A 25,686-nucleotide genomic window follows, 5' to 3' on the forward strand; every position below is an offset into this window, starting at 1 on the left:
CCAGCCATCCCATTACTGGGTATATACCCAAAGGATTGTAAATCATGCTACTATAAAGACACATGCACATGTATGTTTATTGCGGCACTATTCACAATAGCAAAGACTTGGAACCAACCCAAATGTCCATCAGTGATAGACTGGATTAAGAAAAGGTGGCACATATACACCATGGAATACTATGCAGCCATAAGAAATGATGAGTTCATGTCCTTTGTAGGGACACGCATGAAGCTGGAAACCATCATTCTCAGCAAACTATCGCAAGGACAAAAAACCAAACACTGTACGTTCTCACTCATAGGTGGGAATTGAACAATGAGAACACTTGGACACAGGGTGGGGAACATCACACACCGGGGTCTGTCGTGGCATGGGGGTAGGGGGGAGGGATAGCTTTAGGAGATATACCTAATGTAAATGACGAGTTAATGGGTGCAGCATACCCACATGGCACATGTATACATATGTAACAAAGTTGCACGTTGTGCACATGTACCCTAGAACTTAAAAGTATAATTAAAAAAAAGAAATCCAAGTGGAGCTATCAAGTAGACAATTTGCTATGTAAGTCTGGGATTCATAGGAGAAGTCACCTGGGATATAAAACTGGAAGTCAACAAATGGCATTTAGAGCCATGAGACAGATTGAGGAAGTGGAGGAAAGAAACGAAAAAGAAGCAGTTGGTGAGTTAAGAGGAAAACTGATAGAGTCAAGAGAAGAGATTGTTTTGAAAAGGAGAGAGTAATGAATTATGTCAAATGCTGCTAAAAGATCAAGTCAAATGAGGACTGATAATTGTCATTGCATTTAGCAGTGCTCACAGTCATGACGAGAACAGTGTTGGTGGAGTGTTGTAATTGGAGTAATTTAAGATAAAATAGGAAGAAACAAATTAGAGACACATGTAGGCAACTTTTCCAAAAAGCTTTGAAGTATAGAGGGACTGAGATATAGAATTAGGAGTGCTGGAGTTTAATCAATGTAAGAGGTTAGCCAGAACAGAGATTTTGAAGCCAGAGAGAGCAAGAAAGTTGAGAGTGTATGTGAGAAGTGATTATAAAAATATAAGATTAAAATGGGTATTTCTTCTGTTACTGAGGTTGAGCATCTTTTTACATGTTTATTGGGCATTCATTTTTGTGTGTGCGAATTGCTTGTGCATATTCTTACTGTGTGGTTCATCTTATGAGTGTTTAAGAATTCTCTGTATAATAAAGATGTCAGCCTTTAGTCATATGTGTTGCACATATTTTTCACAATTTGTCATTTGTCTTTTGACTTGATTTTTTTCTGTGTATAGTTATGGGTTTCATTTCATGCTTATAACGGCCTTCTTATTCCAGGTTTGTAAAAGTATTTGCCTATATTTTCTTCTTTTTTTTAATTTTTTTTATTATACTTTAAGTTTTAGGGTACATGTGCACATTGTGCAGGTTAGTTACATACGTATACATGTGCCATGCTGGTGTGCTGCACCCACTAACTCGTCATCTAGCATTAGGTATATCTCCCAATGCTATCCCTCCCCCCTCCCCCCACCCCACCACAGTCCCCAGAGTGTGATATTCCCCTTCCTGTGTCCATGTGCTCTCATTGTTCAATTCCCACCTATGAGTGAGAATATGCGGTGTTTGGTTTTTGGTTCTTGTGATAGTTTACTGAGAATGATGATTTCCAATTTCATCCATGTCCCTACAAAGGACGTGAACTCATCATTTTTTATGGCTGCATAGTATTCCATGGTGTATATGTGCCACATTTTCTTAATCCAGTCTATCATTGTTGGACATTTGGGTTGGTTCCAAGTCTTTGCTGTTGTGAATAGTGCCGCAATAAACATACGTGTGCATGTGTCTTTATAGCAGCATGATTTATAGTCCTTTGGGTATATACCCAGTAATGGGATGGCTGGGTCAAATGGTATTTCTAGTTCTAGATCCCTGAGGAATGGCCACACTGACTTCCACAATGGTTGAACTAGTTTACAGTCCCACCAACAGTGTAAAAGTGTTCCTATTTCTCCACATCCTCTCCAGCACCTGTTGTTTCCTGACTTTTTAATGATTGCCATTCTAACTGGTGTGAGATGGTATCTCATTGTGGTTTTGATTTGCATTTCTCTGATGGCTAGTGATGATGAGCATTTTTTCATGTGTTTTTTGGCTGCATAAATGTCTTCTTTTGAGAAGTGTCTGTTCATGTCCTTCGCCCACTTTTTGATGGGGTTGTTTGTTTTTTTCTTGTAAATTTGTTTGAGTTCATTGTAGATTCTGGATATTAGCCCTTTGTCAGATGAGTAGGTTGCGAAAATTTTCTCCCATTTTGTAGGTTGCCTGTTCACTCTGATGGTAGTTTCTTTTGCTGTGCAGAAGCTCTTTAGTTTAATTAGATCCCATTTGTCAATTTTGGCTTTTGTTGCCATTGCTTTTGGTGTTTTGGACATGAAGTCCTTGCCCATGCCTATGTCCTGAATGGTAATGCCTAGGTTTTCTTCTAGGGTTTTTATGGTTTTAGGTCTAACGTTTAAATCTTTAATCCATCTTGAATTGATTTTTGTATAAGGTGTAAGGAAGGGATCCAGTTGCAGCTTTCTACATATGGCTAGCCAGTTTTCCCAGCACCATTTATTAAATAGAGAATCCTTTCCCCATTGCTTGTTTTTCTCAGGTTTGTCAAAGATCAGATAGTTGTAGGTATGCGGCGTTATTTCTGAGGGCTCTGTTCAGTTCCATTGATCTATATCTCTGTTTTGGTACCAGTACCATGCTGTTTTGGTTACTGAAGCCTTGTAGTATAGTTTGAAGTCAGGTAGTGTGATACCTCCAGCTTTGTTCTTTTGGCTTAGGATTGACTTGGCGATGCAGGCTGTTTTTTGGTTCCATATGAAGTTTAAAGTAGTTTTTTCCAATTCTGTGAAGAAAGTCATTGGTAGCTTGATGGGGATGGCATTGAATCTGTAAATTACCTTGGGCAGTATGGCCATTTTCACGATATTGATTCTTCCTAGCCATGAGCATGGAATGTTCTTCCATTTGTTTGTATCCTCTTTTATTTCCTTGAGCAGTGGTTTGTAGTTCTCCTTGAAGAGGTCCTTCCCGTCCCTTATAAGTTGGATTCCTAGGTATTTTATTCTCTTTGAAGCAATTGTGAATGGGAGTTCACTCATGAATTGGCTCTCTGTTGTCTGTTGTTGGCGTATAAGAATGCTTGTGATTTTTGTACATTGATTTTGTATCCTGAGACTTTGCTGAAGTTGCTTATCAGCTTAAGGAGATTTTGGGCTGAGACAATGGGGTTTTCTAGATATACAATCATGTCGTCTGCAAACAGGGACAATTTGACTTCCTCTTTTCCTAATTGAATACCCTTTATTTCCTTCTCCTGCCTAATTGCCCTGGCCAGAACTTCCAACACTATGTTGAATAGGAGCGGTGAGAGACGGCATCCCTGTCTTGTGCCAGTTTTCAAAGGGAATGCTTCCAGTTTTTGCCCATTCAGTATGATATTGGCTGTGGGTTTGTCATAGATAGCTGTTATTATTTTGAAATACGTCCCATCAATACCTAATTTATTGAGAGTTTTTAGCATGAAGGGTTGTTGAATTTTGTCAAAGGCTTTTTCTGCATCTATTGAGATAATCATGTGGTTTTTGTCTTTGGCTCTGTTTATATGCTGGATTACATTTATTGATTTGCGTATATTGAACCAGCCTTGCATCCCAGGGATGAAGCCCACTTGATCATGGTGGATAAGCTTTTTGATGTGCTGCTGGATTCGGTTTGCCAGTATTTTATTGAGGATTTTTGCATCAATGTTCATCAAGGATATTGGTCTAAAATTCTCTTTTTTGGTTGTGTCTCTGCCCGGCTTTGGTATCAGAATGATGCTGGCCTCATAAAATGAGTTAGGGAGGATTCCCTCTTTTTCTATTGATTGGAATAGTTTCAGAAGGAATGGTACCAGTTCCTTCTTGTACCTCTGGTAGAATTCGGCTGTGAATCCATCTGGTCCTGGACTCTTTTTGGTTGGTAAACTATTGATTATTGCCACAATTTCAGCTCCTGTTATTGGTCTATTCAGAGATTCAACTTCTTCCTGCTTTAGTCTTGGGAGAGTGTATGTGTCGAGGAATGTGTCCATTTCTTCTAGATTTTCTAGTTTATTTGCGTAGAGGTGTTTGTAGTATTCTCTGATGGTAGTTTGTATTTCTGTGGGATCGGTGGTGATATCCCCTTTATCATTTTTTATTGTGTCTATTTGATTTTTCTCTCTTTTTTTCTTTATTAGTCTTGCTAGCAGTCTATCAATTTTGTTGATCCTTTCAAAAAACCAGCTTCTGGATTCATTGATTTTTTGAAGGGTTTTTTGTGTCTCTATTTCCTTCAGTTCTGCTCTGATTTTAGTTATTTCTTGCCTTCTGCTAGCTTTTGAATGTGTTTGCTCTTGCTTTTCTAGTTCTTTTAATTGTGATGTTAGGGTGTCAATTTTGGATCTTTCCTGCTTTCTCTTGTGGGCATTTAGTGCTATAAATTTCCCTCTACACACTGCTTTGAATGTGTCCCAGAGATTCTGGTATGTTGTGTCTTTGTTCTCGTTGGTTTCAAAGAACATCTTTATTTCTGCCTTCATTTCGTTACGTACCCAGTAGTCATTCAGGAGCAGGTTGTTCAGTTTCCATGTAGTTGAGTGGCTTTGAGTGAGATTCTTAATCCTGAGTTCTAGTTTGATTGCACTGTGGTCTGAGAGATAGTTTGTTACAATTTCTGTTCTTTTACATTTGCTGAGGAGAGCTTTACTTCCAAGTATGTGGTCCATTTTGGAATAGGTGTGGTGTGGTGCTGAAAAAAATGTATATTCTGTTGATTTGGGGTGGAGAGTTCTGTAGATGTCTATTAGGTCTGCTTGGTGCAGAGCTGAGTTCAATTCCTGGGTATCCTTGTTGACTTTCTATCTCATTGATCTGTCTAATGTTGACAGTGGGGTGTTAAAGTCTCCCATTATTAATGTGTGGGAGTCTAAGTCTCTTTGTAGGTCACTCAGGACTTGCTTTATGAATCTGGGTGCTCCTGTATTGAGTGCATATATATTTAGGATAGTTAGTTCTTCTTGTTGAATTGATCCCTTTACCATTATGTAATGGCCTTCTTTGTCTCTTTTGATCTTTATTGGTTTAAAGTCTGTTTTATCAGAGACTAGGATTGCAACCCCTGCCTTTTTTTGTTTTCCATTTGCTTGGTAGATCTTCCTCCATCCTTTTATTTTGAGCCTATGTGTGTCTCTGCACGTGAGATGGGTTTCCTGAATACAGCACACTGATGGGTCTTGACTCTTTATCCAGTTTGCCAGTCTGTGTCTTTTAATTGGAGAATTTAGTCCATTTTCATTTAAAGTTAACATTGTTATGTGTGAATTTGATCCTGTCATTATGATGTTAGCAGGTAATTTTGCTCGTTAGTTCATGCAGTTTCTTCCTAGTCTCGATGGTCTTTACATTTTGGCATGATTTTGCAGCGGCTTGTACCGGTTGTTCCTTTCCATGTTTAGCGCTTCCTTCAGGAGCTCTTTTAGGGCAGGCCTGCTGGTGACAAAATCTCTCAGCATTTGCTTGTCTGTAAAGTATTTTATTTCTCCTTCACTTATGAAGCTTAGTTTGGCTGGATATGAAATTCTGGGTTGAAAATTCTTTTCTTTAAGAATGTTGAATATTGGCCCCCACTCTCTTCTGGCTTGTAGGGTTTCTGCCGAGAGATCTGCTGTTAGTCTGATGGGCTTCCCTTTGAGGGTAACCCGACCTTTCTCTCTGGCTGCCCTTAACATTTTTTCCTTCATTTCAACTTTGGTGAATCTGACAATTATGTGTCTTGGAGTTGCTCTTCTTGAGGAGTATCTTTTTGGCGTTCTCTGCATTTCCTGAATCTGAACGTTGGCCTGCCTTGCTAGATTGGGGAAGTTCTCCTGGATAATATCCTGCAGAGTGTTTTCCAACTTGGTTCCATTCTCCCCATCACTTTCAGGTACACCAATCAGACGTAGATTTGGTCTTTTCACATAGTCCCATATTTCTTGGAGGCTTTGCTCATTTCTTTTTATTCTTTTTTCTCTAAACTTTCCTTCTCGCTTCATTTCATTCATTTCATCTTCCATCGCTGATACCCTTTCTTCCAGTTGATCGCATCGGCTCCTGAGGCTTCTGCATTCTTCACGTAGTTCTCGAGCCTTGGTTTTCAGCTCCATCAGCTCCTTTAAGCACTTCTCTGTATTGGTTATTCTAGTTATACATTCTTCTAAATTTTTTTCAAAGTTTTCAACTTCTTTGCCTTTGGTTTGAATGTCCTCCCGTAGCTCAGAGTAATTTGATCGTCTGAAGCCTTCTTCTCTCAGCTCGTCAAAGTCATTCTCCATCCAGCTTTGTTCCGTTGCTGGTGAGGAACTGCGTTCCTTTGGAGGAGGAGAGGCACTCTGCGTTTTAGAGTTTCCAGTTTTTCTGTTCTGTTTTTTCCCCATCTTTGTGGTTTTATCTACTTTTGGTCTTTGATGATGGTGATGTACAGATGGGTTTTCGGTGTGGATGTCCTTTCTGTTTGTTAGTTTTCCTTCTAACAGACAGGACCCTCAGCTGCAGGTTTGTTGGAATACCCTGCGGTGTGAGGTGTCAGTTTGCCCCTGCTGGGGGGTGCCTCCCAGTTAGGCTGCTAAGGGGTCAGGGGTCAGGGACCCACTTGAGGAGGCAGTCTGCCGGTTCTCAGATCTCCAGCTGCGTGCTGGGAGAACCACTGCTCTCTTCAAAGCTGTCAGACAGGGACATTTAAGTCTGCAGAGGTTACTGCTGTCTTTGTGTTTGTCTGTGCCCTGCCCCCAGAGGTGGAGCCTACAGAGGCAGGCAGGCCTCCTTGAGCTGTGGTGCTCTCCACCCAGTTCGAGCTTCCTGGCTGCTTTGTTTACCTAAGCAAGCCTGGGCAATGGCGGGCGCCCCTCCCACAGCCTCGCTGCCGCCTTGCTGTTTGATCTCAGACTGCTGTGCTAGCAATCAGCCAGATTCCGTGGGCGTAGGACCCTCCGAGCCAGGTGTGGGATATAGTCTCGTGGTGCGCCGTTTTTTAAGCCCGTCTGAAAAGCGCAATATTCGGGTGGGAGTGACCCGATTTTCCAGGTGCGTCTGTCACCCCTTTCTTTGACTCGGAAAGGGAACTCCCTGACCCCTTGCGCTTCCCAGGTGAGGCAATGCCTCGCCCTGCTTCGGCTCGCGCACGGTGCGCGCACCCACTGGCCTGCGCCCACTGTCTGGCACTCCCTAGTGAGATGAACCCGGTACCTCAGATGGAAATGCAGAAATCACCCGTCTTCTGCGTCACTCACGCTGGGAGCTGTAGACCGGAGCTGTTCCTATTCGGCCATCTTGGCTCCTCTCTGCCTATATTTTCTTCTAATACTTTTATGGTTTCAGTTTTTTTTCTAAGTTAAAGTCTTTGATTCGTGTGGGTTTCATTTTCGTGAAAGTCATGGGGTGGGGATCTGATTTTTTTCCAAATGATTTTTATTAAATAATGCATTTTCCCCCCACTAATTTGCAAGACTCCTATTTGTTTAGGGTCTATTTTGTATTATATTCAAGTCCATTGATTGCCCATCCCTGTAATAGTACAAATCTATTTCCATTTCTGTAGCTTCAAGATAAAGTTTACTCTCTGGTATATCTAGTTTATGTTCTCCTACCACCACCATTACTATTATTTTTCTGAATTTTCCTGAATATTTTAATGTGTTTATTTTCTCAGATGATAATACCAACAGTATGTATCAAGAATATATGTGCAGTATTACCAAGTGTTTTGCATATATACCTATTTTCATCATTGTGATAACCATGTCAGGGGTATACTATTAATATTTCAATCTTGGCAATGAGGAAACTGAGACATTAGAAGAATATATAACATGCTCAAGGTGACAAGGCTAGTAAGCAGTGAAGCTGTGATTTGAGCCAGGCAGTTAGGTTCCAGAGACCATGCTCCTACTTCTCTATATAAACTGTAGACGTATTGATCTAAGTCATTTAGATTTAGAATCCAAGATACCATGTGTAGCATTTGGATCAAAATTGCATTGAATTTATAGAAAACTTTAGGTAGAATTGACATATTTATGACACAAAATCATTCTATTCAAAACTAAGATATAGCTTTTCATTTATTCAAATATTTGATGACTTTTACATAGAATGCTAGTTGTCTTCATGTAGGTCCTCCATGTTTTATTTTAAGCTTTTTCCTTCATGTGTTTCATTTGTGTTGCTAGTAATAGAATTTTTTCCTCTTTCGTGTTTTTAGCTGGTTATTGTTGATTATTGGAAAGCTGTCGATTTTTTTCTGTTGGAAAGATATTGATTTTTGTCTTTTAAATTTGTAATTAACCATTTACCAAATGTCCTTACTGCTAATAGTTTTTTTATTGATTTTTCCTGAATTTTCTATGAATGTTATTCTGCAAATAATTTTGCTTCTCCTTTCTAATATTTATACTTTCTCTTTTATTCTTTTTAAAAATTGGTTTATTCTTTTAAAACATTGTTAACTAATGATGAAACTAAGCATCTTTATCTTACAAATGCCTGTCATTCATAATCATTTATTATGATACTAACTTCAGTTTTCTTTTCATGCAAAAGTATCAGCAAGGGAATGGTGAATTTTTTTCAAATGCCTTTCTGTATCTATAGATGTCGTTTGTCCTTTATGTTAATATAGTAAAAGCTCATATATTTTCTAATGTTAAGTAATGTTTGCTTCATTCTTTTAATTTAATATTTTATTTAGGACCATTGCATATTTTATTTAGGACTGAGTGTGTGTGTGTGTGTGTGCGCGTGCGTGCGCGCGTGTGCCTGTGTGTGTGTGCACATGCATGTATATCCTTCCTCAGATTTTAATTATTATGTTGACTTCCTAGAATTCAGACTTTTCATTTTCCTCTCTCTTTAAAAAGTTACAAAATTATCAGTCGTTTAAAGATCTGAAGAAATTTACCTGTGAAAACACCTGGCAGTTTTGGGTGGTTAACTACTATCTTCCTAAATTTATTCTGTGATGTGTCTGTCTATGTCTCTTAAATAATTTTCCAAGTTCTATAATATAGTGATAATTATTTACATTTTCCTAGAAAGGGTTTTCATCTAGGTTTTCAAATTTATTTGCTTAGGTTTGGACAAAATATTTAAAAAGTAAGTTTCCTAAATTTCTTTATAGTTGTAGTTAACTCCATTTGCATTTTAATATTGAACATTCGTGCTGCTTAATTTTTTTCTCTAGATTAAGTAGGCTGGTAATTTATCTTTTTTCTTGATTCTTTAAAGTTTGGGCTTTTGGACTGATATATCAATTACATGGCTTCTCTATTTTTTGACTAAGTACTTTCCGCATTTGTATTTTTGATTTTGTCTTCACACTTAGATTTTGTCATACTACCTATCTTCCATAAGTAACAGTTTCTATGAATTAAAAAGCATCCTTTTATAAATGCAGACTTTACTTATGAAGGAAATATTAGTTATAGGTAATTTAGTGTGAATTATTTTACTCCAAATACCTTCCTCAACACAAAAAGGAATCATCTTTTTTGGGACTGAATTTAATTTAATCTCTTGAGGACTTTGCTTTTTCACTGTTTCATCTATCTGTGAGTTGTACGAACACTGGCTGAAATTAGCTCATTGAGTGGATGGGAGTTTAGATAAAAGGGGAAAAGGGGAAGGTAATTTGGGAGGATGGCTCTTGTTGGGGGCAGATAGATACAGGATCTGTGGAGGAAGAGATAAAGGCCAGAACAAGAACTGAGAGAGTAACAAAGAAATCCTACGAATCCTTAGTAACTTTCATGTAATGAGAGACAGGAGAAAATAAGAACTAGCATTCTGTGAGCAATGACAACCCTTTCCCTGCGTTTGCCTATCAGTTTTCATTCTATTAATAGCATGTATCTGAAGATATTAAAAACCACCAACCCTTTTGCAGGGGTAAAATTTAGAATGATTGACTTTTATTGGAGTTATGTTTTAAAATATATTTTGAAAATATAAAAAGAGTTTATGAAGATTTTACCTAGAGAAGGATTTAAAAATTTCACCCAAAATTTACTGAATCATTAGAATTACTAAAATCTAACATGTTCATAGTACTTGGGATACTCTAAAACCATTATGATACCTATTTTTAGATTATTTAAATTAAAATTAGATAATATACACATTGTACATTATTATATAACATTACATTTGTATATTACATTATATCCTTCATTATACAGTAAAATATATATAGACAGTAAGCTAACATTATCAGTTCGGTCAAAAGTCAGATTAACAAAAATTTACAGTACATGCTTAGTATTTATAGACAACTTAAGCTCCTCTTTCCTGGAGTAATATTATATGCAGAAGTTTTCTCTGATCCTATGAATTACCACATGACCTCTCCTTTCCATTTTGTGTGCCTATTTGCCTGGTCTGGTTATGACTGCAGTTCTGTTTTCATTTTCCTGAATTGTTGCTAACACTTAAGTATATTGACTTGTTTCTTCACTGAGAAAAGAAAAAAGTGTGGTCCCATATTCAGTTCAGCAAATAATTCTATACCTACTATGTAGAAGGCAGTATGCCAGTGTCTGTATTTAGGATAAAATGTGTGTGTGTGTGTGTGTGTGTGTGTGTGTGTGAGAGAGAGAGAGAGAGAGAGAGATGTTATTGTAGTCCCAATTGATGTTAAAGAATAATGGATGGAAACACTTGGTCAGTGTTTCCACCGATCTTTGCATCACTCAGCATTCATGCCTAAATTTGTGGTGTTCTCAGAATTGTGCTAATGTGTAAAATATTCTAATACTTAATATGAGTACAGTCTGTTGGCTCTGTAGAACACAACTCAAAGTGTATGTATTTTTCTAGTTATTTCTTAAATTATGACAATATGCTTATCTGATATATGTGGAACCAGTTTGTTAAAAGTAGTCTGTTAGTTTTTAAGGATTAGTCTTCTCTTCTAAGAAAGATTTTCTCTTTCTTTTCTAACATGCAAATGAGTGCATGCTTAGGGGCTTGATGGCAATGAGTGGGATATAGTTAAGCACATATTAAAGGCATAACATAATAAGGGTGTCCTCTGGAAAGAAAAGCCTTTACACAACCCAAAATAGGTAAAAATGTGGCCTTCGCCTGTGGCTTTAATCAATACATGCCACAGTTATCGTCGGACAAGAATTGAAGCCCTCAAAGTTAATCTTTTCCATCCTTCTTCCCCACTTCCCTAAGTTTCTTCCTCTACATGGCCCTATCCTGCTATTCCAAGTCACAATAAATGATGATAGTGAGATTCTTTATGAAGCATTTAGGTGATCTTGCTTTCATACCAATGAATAAAAAATTGAGAATGTATTGGTTTTGGAACCATACTCAAATAAGTTATCTAATGCTTTTTTATGATTGTACATTACTTAAGAAACAGATATTTACATGAGACTTTAATTACTATAGTTGATACAGTGCTGCATGCAATCATGTGCTAAAAATAATATGTGAAAGTTCTTGTAAAGATTTATTGACCTCGCAAATAAACTAGAAAATCTAGAAGAAATGGATAAATTCCTGGACACATACACCCTCCCAAGTCTAAACCCAGAAGAAGTCGAATCCCTGAATAGACCAATAACAAGTTCTGAAATTGAGGCAGTAATTAATAGCCTCCCAATAAAAAAAAATGTCCAGGACCAGACGGATTCACAGCCGAATTCTACCAGAGGTACAAAGAGGAGCTGGTACCATTCCTTCTGAAACTATTCCAAATAACAGAAAAAGAAGGAATCCTCCCGAACTCATTTTATGAGGCCAGCATCATCCTGATACCAAAACCTGGCAGAGACACAACAAAAAAGGAAAATTTCAGGCCAGTATCCCTGATGAACATCGATGTGAAAATCCTCAATAAAATACTGGCAAACTAAATCTAGCAGGACATCAAAAAGCTTATCCACCACGATCAAATCAGCTTCATACCTGGGATGCAAGGCTGGCTCAACATACACAAATCAACAAACGTAATCCATTGTATAAACAGAACAAATCACAAAAACCACATTATTATCTCAATAGATGCAGAAAAAGCCTTTGATAAAATTCAACACCCCTTCATGCTAGAAACTCTCCACGAGCTCTGGGTATTGATGGAATGTATCTCAAAATAATAAAAGCTATTTATGACAAACCCACAGCCAATATCTTACTGAATGGGTGAAAACTGCAAGCATTCCCTTTGAAAACTAGCACAAGACAAGGATGCCCTCTCTCACCACTCCTATTCAACATAGTATTGGAAGTTCTGGCCAGGGTAATCAGGCAAGAGAAAGAAATAAAGGGTATTCAAATAGGAAGAGAGGAAGTCAAATTGTCTCTGTTTGCAGATGACATGATTGTATATTTAGAAAACCCCTTTGTCTCAGCCCCAAATCTCCTTAAGCTGATAAACAACTTCAGCAAAGTCTCAGGATACAAAATCAATGTGCAAAAATTACAAGCATTCCTATACACCAATAACAGAGAACCAAATCATGAGTGAACTCCCATTCACAATTACTATTAAAAGAATAAAGTACCTAGGAATACAGCTTACAAGGGATGTGAAGGACCTCTTCAAGGAGAACTACAAACCACTTCTCAAGGAAATAAGAGAGGACACAACAAATGGAAAAACATTCCATGCTCATGGATAACAAGAATCACAATATAGTGAAAATGGCCATACTGCCGAAAGTAATTTATAGATTCAATACTGTCCCCATCAAGCTACCACTGACTTTCTTCACAGAATTGGAAAAATCTACTTTAAACTCATGTGGAACCAAAAAAGAGCCCACATAGCCAAGACAATCCTGGGCAAGAAGAACAAAGCTGGAGGCATCACACTACCTGACTTCAAACTATACTACCCAGCTACAGTAACCAAAACAGCATGGTACTGGTATCAAAATAGATATATAGACCAATGGAACAGAACAGAGGCCTCAGAAATAACACCACACATCTACAACCATCTGATCTTTGACAAACCTGACACAAACAAGAAATGGGGAAAAGATTCCCTGTTTAATAAATGGTGTTGGGAAAACTGGCTAGCCATATGCAGAAAACTGAAACTGGACCCCTTCCTTACACTTTATACAAAAATCAACTCAAGACGGATCAAAGACTGAAACGTAAGACCTAAAACCATGAAAACCCTAGAAGAAAACCTGAGTAATCCATTCAGGTCATAGGCGTGGGCAAAGACTTCATATCTAAAACACGAAAAGCAATGGCAACAAAAGCCAAAATTGACAAATGGGGTCTAATTAAACTAAAGAGCTTCTGCACAGCAAAAGAAACTATCATCAGAGTGAATAGGCAACCTACAGAATGGGAGAAAATTTTTGCAATCTATCCATCTGACAAAGGGCTAATATCCAGAATCTACAAAGAACTTAAACAAATTTACAAGAAAAAAACAACCCCATCAAAAAGTGGGCAAAGGATATGAACAGACACTTCTCAAAAGAAGACATTTATGCAGCCAACAGACATATGAAAAAATGCTCATCATCACTGGTCATTAGAGAAATGCAAATCAAAACCACAATGAGATACCATCTCACACCAGTTAGAATGGTGGTCATTAAAAAGTCAGGAAACAACAGGTGCTGGAGAGGATGTGGAGAAATAGGAACACTTTTACACTGTTGTGGGCATGTAAATTAGTTCAACCATTGTGGAAGACAATGTGGCAATTCCTCAAGGATCTAGAACTAGAAATACCGTTTGACCCAGCCATCCCATTACTGGGTATATACCCAAAGGATTATAAATCATGCTGCTATAAAGACACGTGCACACGTATGTTTATTGCAGCACTATTTACAATAGCAAAGACTTGGAACCAACCCAAATGTCCATCAATAATAGACTGGATAAAGAAAATGTGGCACATGTGCACCATGAAATACTATGCAGCCCTAAAACAGGATGAGTTCCTCTCCTTTGCAGGGACATGGATGGAGCCAGAAACCATCATTCTCAGCAAACTGTCACAAGAACAGAAAACCAAACACCGCATGTTCTCACTCATAGGTGGGAGTTGAACAATAAGAACACATGGACATAAGAAGGGCAGCATCACACACCAGGGCCTGTTGGCGGGGTGGGAGTCTAGGGGAGAATAGCATTAGAAGAAATACCTAATGTAGGTGATGGGTTGATGGAGCAGCACATCACCATGGCATGTGTATACCTATGTAACCTGCACGTTCTGCGATGTACCCCAGAACTTAAAGTATAATAATAAAAAGATTTGACTATAAGGATGATATTATGCTGTAACACACTGTTCACATATTATGAGATTCTAATGGTTAAAATTGTTTAGTCATTTGAAAATATCTGCAGTGGTAAATTGTTAAGTATGGAATTTCAGTACCCCAAAATAAGTATACACACAAAAGTTTAAGAATATTTTTCATCAGTGTAACGATTTTCAGTCAGGAGCCTTTGCACATAATGAAGTATGTAGGCTGTGGAATCTAGCCAACCTGGCTTTCACTCTTCTACTTAGTAGCTACATAACCTCAGACAGGCTACTTAGGTACTCTATTTTTCTTTGTCTGTCAGAGGGATATATAATAATACCTACTTCTTAGGAGCTGCTGTAAAGATTTACCAAGCTAATAGTAATAGCAGAAAACACTTCTCTAGTCCTTACTGTGTACCAGACACTGATCTAAGCACAATACATTTAAAAATCATTATATCTTCACAACCACTGTATGCAGTGGTTACTGCTGTGTCTGGCATTAAATATTAGCAAATAATAACAACAACTACCACCATCAAGAAGTCAACATGTCTTTAACTACATTCTGATGACAATAAGCATGCATTGAAAATGTTACCATCTTCTATTGAAGTTTAAATTCATATTATCTAAAGTCATGTTTAAAGATTTTTAAAACTGTTTACTATATTTTTTACCCTTGCTTTCTTCATATTTTAATTAAAATCAGAATCAAGATGTGATGATCACCTATGATTGTTATTTTCAGATAAACTATACTATATTTTCAGCCACAGGTTAAACAGTTCAGGGGTATAGAGATCATTGGACAGAACATTTAGATAACTGAAGCGCTCATTGGCTACTAGAATTTATCAAGGGCCTGCATTACTCTGTATGCTTTTGGTGGTGGGCCATTTCTTAAATAAGCTGTGTAGATCCACAAACAAAATGATAGATTCAGAAATACAAGTAAGCTTGACTATTAATTTAAGTTTCAGTCATTAATATCAGCAGTTTTCACTGTTTTTTTTCTCTCAGCTAAGTGACAGAAGCAAAAGACAGTAAAAATCTTCGAAAATAGTTATTGGTCTTTTTTTTCCATCTCAGCAGATAAAATACATTGATTTTTTGGATTTTTCCCATTTTATGACACATATCAAACATGCTCTGGGAAAATTCACAACATAGTTATAAAATATATACAATCTCTGTGTTTTGGATTTATGACATAATCTATCTTACAATGGCAGCTTATACAGGGGACAGGAAGGAGTTTTGCTAGAGTCCCAGAAAGTGATAGGCAGTCTTTAAGAGTGCTTTGAGCTATGGTTGACTTGGGCAGAATAGAACACCCAGTATCTCTGGTTAAAAAGAACTCAGTAAAAAAATATGAACCATGCAAGCAAGCATTTGAACCAGAATGCATATATGTCTTAAAGCCTAATTTGGGGGAAGTTTTCAAGCCCAAAATACTCTAGATATAAATGTGTTAAATGTGCAATCCAAGGTCAACCAGAGAACCTACAGCTAACAAAATTGATAATATAATGCTAGGCTGCAATATTGCATCATTAAAAGGTAAGAATGGCACCAGCATAAAACCATGGCCAACTGAAGATACCAAAGATGTCCAGAAGCCTCCCTTCGCAAAACAGCAGGAATGTCAGCTATCTAGGCATGCAGTTTCACTGGTCAAGCATATTTGAGAGCCTTGCAGTGAGCCAGACCTTACATGATAGCCAGATCTTAGTGGAGTATAGAATTGATTAATCCTCAGCAAATACTTACCATGTTCTAATTTTAGCTTGTCGTATATAAATGCCAACTTAAAATGACTTTATCAAGTAGGTTGCTAATAAGTACTGAAAGTAAAAATGAAAGTTAATAGCATTGTGCATCATTTGCCAGTAAGCATCTCCATTCCAAGTGTGTGTGTGTGTGTGTGTGTGTGTGTATTTGCCTCTTACTATGAGTTAAAGGCCCATCAGGAAACTCTTACAGTCAGGAAACTTAAGCTTATAGTCAGCTGTGAAACAGCCTTTTAAAAATCATTCCCCTTACCCCACACACGGACTTCACTCTGCTTGTAGTGTGGCTGCTCATAGTGTGGCTGTTTTTCCATCTTGACACGTATTTTCTCATTACTATATTAAAGTGACTTTTTTCTTTATTGTATTGATATACTGAATAGACCTCCTCAGATAATATTTATGGAAACATAAAACCATTCTGGAAGGCAGTTTAACAGTATCTACTTCATAAGTCTTCCCTTTTACTCAAAAGTTTCACCCCTACTAATCTGATAAGTACATATAAGGAATGGCCGAAATTATACATATTTACAAGAAAAATTATGGCATTGTTGCTAGTGCTTAACACAGGCAAAAAAATTATCAATAGATCATAGGTTGAAGTATATCTGTACGATAGAATGCTGTGTAGCTATCCAGAGGGAAATAAGAAAGCTTTATGTATACAGATGCCCCTCGACTTATGAATTATGATGGTGTTATGTCCTGATAAATTCATCGTAAGTTGAAAATACTGTGAAATCGAAAATGCATTTAATATACTTAACCTATCAAACATCATAGCTGAGCTTAGCCTGCCTTAAATATGCCTGCAACACTTATAGCTTACAGTTGGGCAAATCATAACGTGAAGCCTATGTTTTAATATGATGTTGAATATCTCTTGTCATTTATTGAATACTGTACCGAGGGTGAAAAACAGAATGGTGTTGCACCATCATAAAGTCAAAACATTGTAAATCAAGCCATAATTAGTCAGGGACTGTCTGTACTGACATAGAAAGGCTTCCAAGACATGTTATAAAGTGGCATAATATAAGTGGCAAAGCAGTATGATGTGATCATGTGTATTTTGAATTATATATACACACATTTGTATATAGGTGATGCTGGATTTATATTAAATATAAGATAAGGTGAGGTTTGTGTTACAACTAAGTAAGGAAAGGTATATAAAATGAGTGACATCATGCCTACTTAGTGCATTGAAATAATTAATAAAATTTGCCATTATTTTTATCTTTATGGAGTGGATTGAGGAAGGAAAAATAGGGCTGCCTTTACTAACTTTACATGTTTTGCATTGACTGATTTTACATGCATTACTTTTATAATAAAATAAGAGAGAAAACCATTTACTCTTGGGAAAAGATCTGGAAAAGCATATTCATACTAAAATATTAATGGCATAACAAAACTTGACGTTTTTCTTCTGACACAAGATATTGAAGAACTCCTAATATGTGAGCACAGTGGTGACCTCTGGTACTCTTTTGGACAAGAGTCTTCCTAAAGTCTATAAAAGCTGTTTTGGAGTTTTGGTTATTTGTTTTCACCTTTAAATATCTACCCATATTTTCAATTGTATTTCTTCCTTCGTGTTCTCAGGAGTGTGTGTGTGTGTGTGTGTGTGTGTGTAGAGGGATATGTATACATATTATTTAAGCATTTAGGTGATTATTTTTCAAGAATTGTTGGAAAATTTAAGGAAGCAATGGAAAGAATAACTGATAGTAATTACTGCCTAGTTATCTAAATAAAGTGAAGCTTCTTTTTCTCCCTTCTTCCGAATCTTTTCTTAGCAAATAAGAATCACCCTGAAAGTAGTTTAAAAGAGATATTCTAGTGACCATACCCAATGAAGTACTAAATATTCATCCTGTTAGAGTGATTATTACAAGGACTGTAAAGGAAAACATTGATTATACTAGATTATTTATTTTGTAGAATTTTATTCTCAGCTTATACTCCTGGTTCTATGAACTATAGAACTCACTCAGAATAATAAAATGCTGATGTTATATTTTATTGAAATTCATTAAAAATTATAGAAAAAGGTGCTCATTTGAAAACTTCCAAATGTCAGTTATTCAGAATGACAAACTTAATTATATAGAAATTGACTAATTTGGTTGATTCTTTCTAAAGTCAGTGTTGGATTAATAATGTAACGCATGGATCATTAACAGCTTAAAAATACTTGTGGTAAACTTGATGATGTAATGCTATTTTGTTAGGAAATATGGCCTCTTTTCTTAAGTTGCAATCCTTTAAGGATTCAAAGCCCTAATTGTACATAAGCAATATCGTATGCTGTAGGCTCATTATCATTGGAGGGGAGGTTTAATATAGAGTTTAAGAGCACAAAATATGGAATCAGACTGTTGCTGTTAAAATCCTGGCTCTGCCACTTCCTAGCTGTGATCTTAGACAAGTTACTCTCTCTCTGCCTTGATTTTCTTACATATAAAACAAGGATATAAGTAGTAAGTGGTAGAACTCTTATTTCATAAGGCTGTTATAAGATTGTTGTAAGAATTTAATGGGTTAGTATTTATAAAGCAGGTCTATATATAGTAAGTGTTCAATAAGGGTAGCTACTATTTGTCATTTTGGTCATGTAATATCTAGTGTTATTATGTGTGTTGTCAAATAAATTAGTTGTTAACATATTATTTAAAAGAAAACATTGAATTACAATCTGTTTTAAGCATCTTTTTATTTTTCTGAGATGTAAAAACTGATTTTTTTACTAGTTGGTTTTGATTATTTGTTTCTTGTTTGTATTACAGTTACAAATTATAATACTGTGGTAGAAACAAATTCAGATTCAGATGATGAAGACAAACTGCATATTGTGGAAGAAGAAAGTGTTACAGATGCAGCTGACTGTGAAGGTGTACCAGAGGATGACCTGCCAACAGACCAGACAGTGTTACCAGGGAGGAGCAGTGAAAGAGAAGGGAATGCTAAGAACTGCTGGGAGGATGACAGTAAGTCTGATTTTTTTTTTGTAATATTGTATTCTCATGATTCGTTTTTTAAAATATATATTAGCTGAAAAGATAAATTGGATGAAAAGTTTGAAATCAATAGTAAATTTGGCTATCAATAAATATTAGGTGTCCTACTTACTAAAAAGTAGATTATGAAGCAGAATAAGCAAGTTATTTTGACCATATTTACAATGCATATAATGTATTGAAATTTAGTAGAATTTATTAACCAGGGTCAAGCTTTCCAAATATTGTTGATATAATTGAACCTACCTTTAATTTTTTATTGTAACCCCAAATGAATACTCTACTTAGAAACCAATAAATATCATATAGATATAGTGAAATTATAATTCAATACGCAAAAATCCCAAACACATATAAATCATGGAGGTATTTTTAGTGCTTGTAAACCTCTCTATACATACATCAGAATCCTTTAAGTAAGGTGGTTTTTTCACTTTAAATTTTTACTTTTACTCAAAGTATGGCTGAGTGGAAGGAGCGGTGAAAGTAAGGAGACCCTCTACTTGCTGCACTTTCAGTGAGTAAACACTGAAAGTTTAATATTCTTCCTCATCTGTCAAATGGAGAAATTGGACCTAGTCTTTTATTCTAGCTCTAAAATTTCTTCTTTCTACTTTTCCTAATAAACTAATTAAATTATTTATCCTGTCTTGCCAGGTTAAGCACCAATGATATAAAAATAGGATATGGAAGTGGCATAGTATTAATTAGAGAGGTTGGGGATCAGGAACAAGGGCATCAGAAAAGGTAAACAAGTACATGCAATAAATCGAATCCAAGACCAGTCAAAGGAGAAGCTTCCCAGCAAGAGTTCAAGTTCAAAGAGGTCGTCTAGACAAGATATCAAAACTAAAATCTGGAAAAGTGGGTCAGGCATGCAGGTCAGGATATTATCTGGATAATGAAATATGGAAGTGTAGATAAAAGCTCAGATAATAGGCACAGATTGGCAGAGGTTAAGATTTCTACAATATGACAAATCTAATGGTTAACAAGGGACTTTTGAAATAATGTAATCAGCCCTCTCATTTTATAGTGTTGTTTATTTGTCCATTCAGCAACCTCTGTAGAAATTGGTTGCAACTGTGGATAAGACTCTCTGCATGAATGATGTTTATATGGCTTAATGGAGAAGAGAGATAAATAAGTCACAAATACATTATAGTTTTATTTAGGTATACATTATATGGCAGCATCAAGGAGGAGCATCCGAATTAGAGAAGGAAGGAGAAATCGTAGAAGAGTTCTGAGTGAAACAGAGTGGTCTTTAGTTCTTAAGGACTGATGGAGGTTAATTAGACAAAGTACAGTGAATATAAGGTTTTCAGGCAAAAGAGGCAACATACATGAAGCCACAGAGGCTTGAGCAAAGTGTTCACAGAAAATGAGATCAGAGAAGTAAACAAGGGAAAAAATATGAAGTGATTTGTGTACTATGTCAAGGAATTTGAACCTTATCATGGAAGCTATGAGAAGAACATCATTAAAGTAATTTATAAATAAGTCTGGTGTAATATGGAAAAAGAATTTTAGAGGGAGGGAGGCTGAGGTAGTGTCTTCAACGAGGAGGCTGTAATAATCAGGCAGTGTTAAGGGTTTTTGAGTTAAAGTAGTTGCCCATGGGATGGGAATAGAAGGGAGATAATTGAAAGACAGAAAGGAGATAGAATATATAAGAATTGGAAAGGGCTGTTTTTAGATACAGTCCCAGGTTTCTAGAAAGTGAGACTCAGAGAAGTTGACTTGCTCACTTATGACAGCTGGTTAATTGTAGAGCTATGAACCTGTTAATGTTAATACTAAGCTCAAAAATTTTTGGAGCAAGGGTTTCTTATGTATTTCCTATCTGTGGCCTGAATTACGTAGTTGATCCAGAGTCTTAATAGGTAATCAAGAAGGAAATGATCTGTCTGGGGAAAAAAGGGGGCAATAAGAATAAGGTAGATGAAGGGAGAAAGGAAGGTGAAAAAATCAGTGAACAGGTCTGCTTCTGAGAATATGTTGGGTTCGATTATTTGAACTAACCCTTTTTACTGAAAACAACTAATGGTGCTAGATAAAAAAAAACAAAAACAAAAAACTTCTTAGCACTTCTAAAGAGCTAAGTAAGACACTACCTTGTCAAAATCTAAGTGAAAAAAGGAACCCATGGAAGTAAACAGAGCAGATCATAGAAGACACTTTGGTCCTGAATACATTTGCCTAGCCAGTGAAATGTAAGGTGATTTTCAGGCTTCTGAGAGGAAACAAAGCCCAAGACCACCAAAGATAGTTTAATAGCAGTATGGATTATATCTCGACTGTGAGGATGAACTAAAAGCAAACCATTTTCCATCTCTACCATCCTTGAGAGTGAACAAGCAAAGTTTCCCTGGTTAGGTATTCAGGGAATGGAGGATTGTCTTTGAGAAGTAGTAACCACAAGCTGTCTCGCACTGATTTGAAGTCCAAGTTTACATTGCTGTGTAGCCTGAAAAATCTCAAGCCATATTTGAGTTTAAAGTGGAACTGCTACAGATATCTATTGGCACCAGGCAGAAGTAAACACAAGTCTTTTGGAGAAATATACCTTCATCTAGTACTATAGAAGTCTCCCAAATAATTTAGCAAGAAGGTAGAAACATGAGTGAGAATTACCAGAAACAAAAGGAAGCAGAAACTGACCCATAAAGGCTAATTAGTAGAGTTATGTCATACAGATTTATAAAATGACTACTGTCTTGTTTAAAGAAAAATCAGATGGTTATCTGCTATGATATGATAAAATAAAACCAGTGTGTTTTAAGAATAATCTAATAGAACTAAAAATAAAAAATTGAATAGTAGGAATTTGAAATTCAGAGGATACATTAACAACAAATTAAACAGGGTTAAAGAAATATTAATAATTTGGAAGATAGAGAAAAATTACACTAAATGGAACTCAGAGAGACACATAGAAAAAATATGAAAAACAGGTGCCTGTAGTCCCAGCTACTCGGGAGGCTGAGGCAGGAAAATGGCATGAACCCGGGAGGCAGAGCTTGCAGTGAGCTGAGATGACGCCACTGCACTCCAGTCTGGGCGACAGAGTAAGATTCTATCTCAGAAAAAAAAGAAAAAAAAAGATATGAAAAACAGGTTAAGATACATGAAGATTCAATACATCTTATGCCAGGAGAAAAGATACTAGGGCAGCAGCCATAGTTGAAGAAATAATGGCTGAGATTTTTATTTATAATCAGTGAAAAACACCATACTACAGATTCAGAAAGCCCAAATGGACATTCAGATCTGTAAAGATCAAAGAAGTCCAATAGATTGAACACAAAAAGGTCTTCACTAAGGCACATTACAATCAAATTATGAAAAGTCAACGACAGTTTTGAAAGCAGCAAAAGAAAAGTTGCAGACTCCATAAGACTGTAGGCAGATTTCTGTGCAGAAACCTGTCAAGCAAGGAGAAAGTGGGATGATATATTCAAAGTGCCAAAAGAAAAACACTGCTGACCAAGCATACTATACCCAGCAAAGTTATACTTCAGAAATGAAGAAGAAATACTTTCCCAAAAACAAAAGCTGAGGGATTTTGTCACTGTTAAACCTGCTTCGTAAGAAAAACTGAAGGCAGTTTTTCAAGTTGAAACAAAAGAACACTAATTAGCAACATGAAAACATGAAAGAATAAAACTCACTAGTAAAGAAGTTCCAAACTATAAATACTATTCTATATAGTGAGAAAGAATGAATAAGACCTACTATTTGATAGCACAATAGGGTGACTGCAGTCAATAATAACTTAATTTTACATTTTAAAATAAAAGAGTATAATTGGATTGTTTGTAACTCAAAGGATAAATACCTGAGGGGACAGTTAAAAAAGAAATAAATTCAGAATGCTGTGATACTATAATGATGTTGTGTAAATGTCTTGTAACTCTAATATAAAAATAAAAAACAAGGTATTAAAATATAGCTACAATAATTTTTAATAGATATACAATATACAAGTATGTAAATTGTGGTATAAATTAACACAGAATGTGGGAGGGGAGAGGTAAAAGTGTAGTTTTTATATGTGATGGAAATTAAGTTCTTATCAGTTTAAAATAGATTGTTATGACTATAAAATGGTTTTTGTAAGCCTTTTGGATAATTAAAAGAAAAAAACTGTGTTAGATACACAAAAGATAAACCATGCGATTGCAAAATATATATATATATATATAAAATATCAATGGAAGCAGCAGAAGAAACAAAGGCACTTAAAACTTTTCAGAAAACAATAAAATGGCAGTAGTTTTTACTTATCAATAATTAAATGCAAATGGATTAAACTCAGTAATCAAAATACATTGTTACTATGCATATTTTTAATACAGAGATAGGGCGTTGCTGTGTCACCAGGGTAGAGTGCAGTGATGCAGTCACAGCCCACTGTAACTTCAACCTCCTGGACTCAAGAAGTCTTCTTGCTTTAGTCTCCTAAGTAGCTAGGACTACAGGCATATGCCACCACATGTGGCTAATTTAAAAAAAAGAAAACTTTTATGGAAAGATGGGGTCTTGCTATGTTGCTCAGGCTTTAAATGCATTTTTTAAAACTGACCCAACTACAAGCTGCCTACAGGAGACTTATTTTACCTTTAAAGATACAGATAAGATGAAAGAGGAAGGTTGGAAAAATATGTTCCATGTAAGTGGAACCAAAAGAGAGCAGTGGTGGCCATATTTACACCAGGCAAAATAAATTTTAAGTAAAAAATTGTCACAAGAGGCAATGAAGGTCATTGTATAATGATAAAGAGGTCAATTTATCAAGATGATACAATTCTAAATATATTTGCCACCAATTTTGGAGCACATAAATATGTAAAGAAAAAATATAACTGAAGGGAGAAATAGATAGCAGTACAGTAATCATAGGGGTCTTCAGTGCTTTCAATAATGGAGAAATCATCTAGACAGAAAATCAATAAAGAAACAGTGGATTTGAACAACACTAGACAAAATGGACCTGATATACTTATACAGAACATTCCATTCAACAGTAGCAGAATACGCACATTCTTCTCACTCAAACATGTAACATTCTCCAGGACAGATTATTTGTTAGGCCACAAAATAAGTTTTAACAAATTTAAGATTAAAATTATATCAAGTATGTTTTCTGTCAACAGTGGCATGAAACCATAAATCCGTAACAGGAGGAAAATTGGAAAATTCACAAATATGTGGAAATTAAGCAACACACTCCTGAACAGCCAAAGGTCAAAGAAGAAATGAAAGGGGAAGTAAAAAATATCTTGAAACAAACAAAAATGGAAACATAACATACCAAAACATGGAATGCAGCAAAAGCAGTTCTAAAAGAGAATTTTATAGCAATAAATGCCTACATTAAGAATAAGGAATGATCCTAAATAAACAACTTAATATTGGACCTCATGGAACTAGAAAAATAAGAACAAAGTAAAACCAAAGTTAGAAGAAGGAATGAAATAATAAAGATTAGAGCACAAATAAATGAAATAAAGAGTAGAAAAACAATACAAAAGATCAACAAAACTGAGTTAGTTTTTTGAGAAGATAAAATCAACAAACATTTAGCTAGAATTTAAAAAAGGAGGGAATATCCAAATAGAATAATAAATGAAAAATGAGGAGAGGGATTAAAGATGGCCAACTAGATGGATCTGGGATGCACCTCTTCTACAGAGAGGAACCAAAATATTGAGTAAACCTTCACACTTTGAACAGATCTTTTGAGAGAAAACACTGAAATTTAATATATAGGCCATGACAGACATGATTGAAGAAGTAGGAAGCAACACTGCTGGCTCAGTATTGCCAGGCACCTTAGGACCGGAATGGACCCAAGGAAGGTGTGAGTGAAGAAACCTGGGAACACCACTTTCCCACTGTCGACCTCTGAAATTCTAGAGGAGTTCCCACAACCCCTGAATACGTTTGGATTGGTAGGAGAAACTGCCTGGAGACCATACAGAGGCACTACTTGAAGCCACAAGGAGCCCAAAAGGCTTCAGTGTGCTAGGCAGCTGCAGCAAAACATGACTCTGGGCACCCACCCCCCAGTGCCCTGCATCCGAGCGGCTACATCTGCTGTCTGCCACACCAGGATAGAGTGGGGCCCATGCATGTTCACATGACCAATTCAGGATCCACCACCATTCCTGCAGGACTGAGGTGAATCTAAACCACACACGACCATGCCTGCCAGTCCCTCCTAAGATTGCCTGCCTGGCCATTGCTGTGGAGTGGGACCCACAGCATAGCCTCCATTGCCCCACCTGAGTGGTTTATTGGCTACCTGGGAACACTTTACTCCTCCTATCACTGCCAGTGGTTGATCCTAAGGAGCCAGAGGACAAATCCACTGGCCTGGTCTCAGTTTGCCAGGACTCAAGCATACCACCCAGGAATATGGGGATGAGATCTGTGGCCTGATCTCAAGCAGGGGAGGAACCCCCACTGTCAGAACACAGGGAAGAGTGTGGTGCGGG

At 36.6% G+C, this 25,686-nt stretch overlaps 1 protein-coding gene across 29 annotated transcripts in view; it reads left to right on the top strand.

The window, feature by feature from the left end:
* Nucleotides 1-25,686, top strand: part of ZEB1 (zinc finger E-box binding homeobox 1) — a 209,989-nt gene that overhangs the window by 122,818 nt on the left and 61,485 nt on the right. For all 29 annotated transcript variants that reach the window (XM_063781565.1, XM_063781557.1, XM_016962909.4 and 26 more), the window contains one exon: nucleotides 18,953-19,153. Coding sequence is in view for 4 of the 29 variants with exons in the window: in XM_016962904.4 (XP_016818393.2) it covers nucleotides 18,953-19,153 (201 nt within the window). In the remaining 25 variants the exon portion in view is untranslated. The remainder of the gene's footprint in view (nucleotides 1-18,952; nucleotides 19,154-25,686) is intronic.

Source organism: Pan troglodytes, chromosome 8 (genome assembly GCF_028858775.2).
Source record: "Pan troglodytes isolate AG18354 chromosome 8, NHGRI_mPanTro3-v2.0_pri, whole genome shotgun sequence".
Taxonomy (NCBI): Eukaryota; Metazoa; Chordata; class Mammalia; order Primates; family Hominidae; genus Pan; species Pan troglodytes.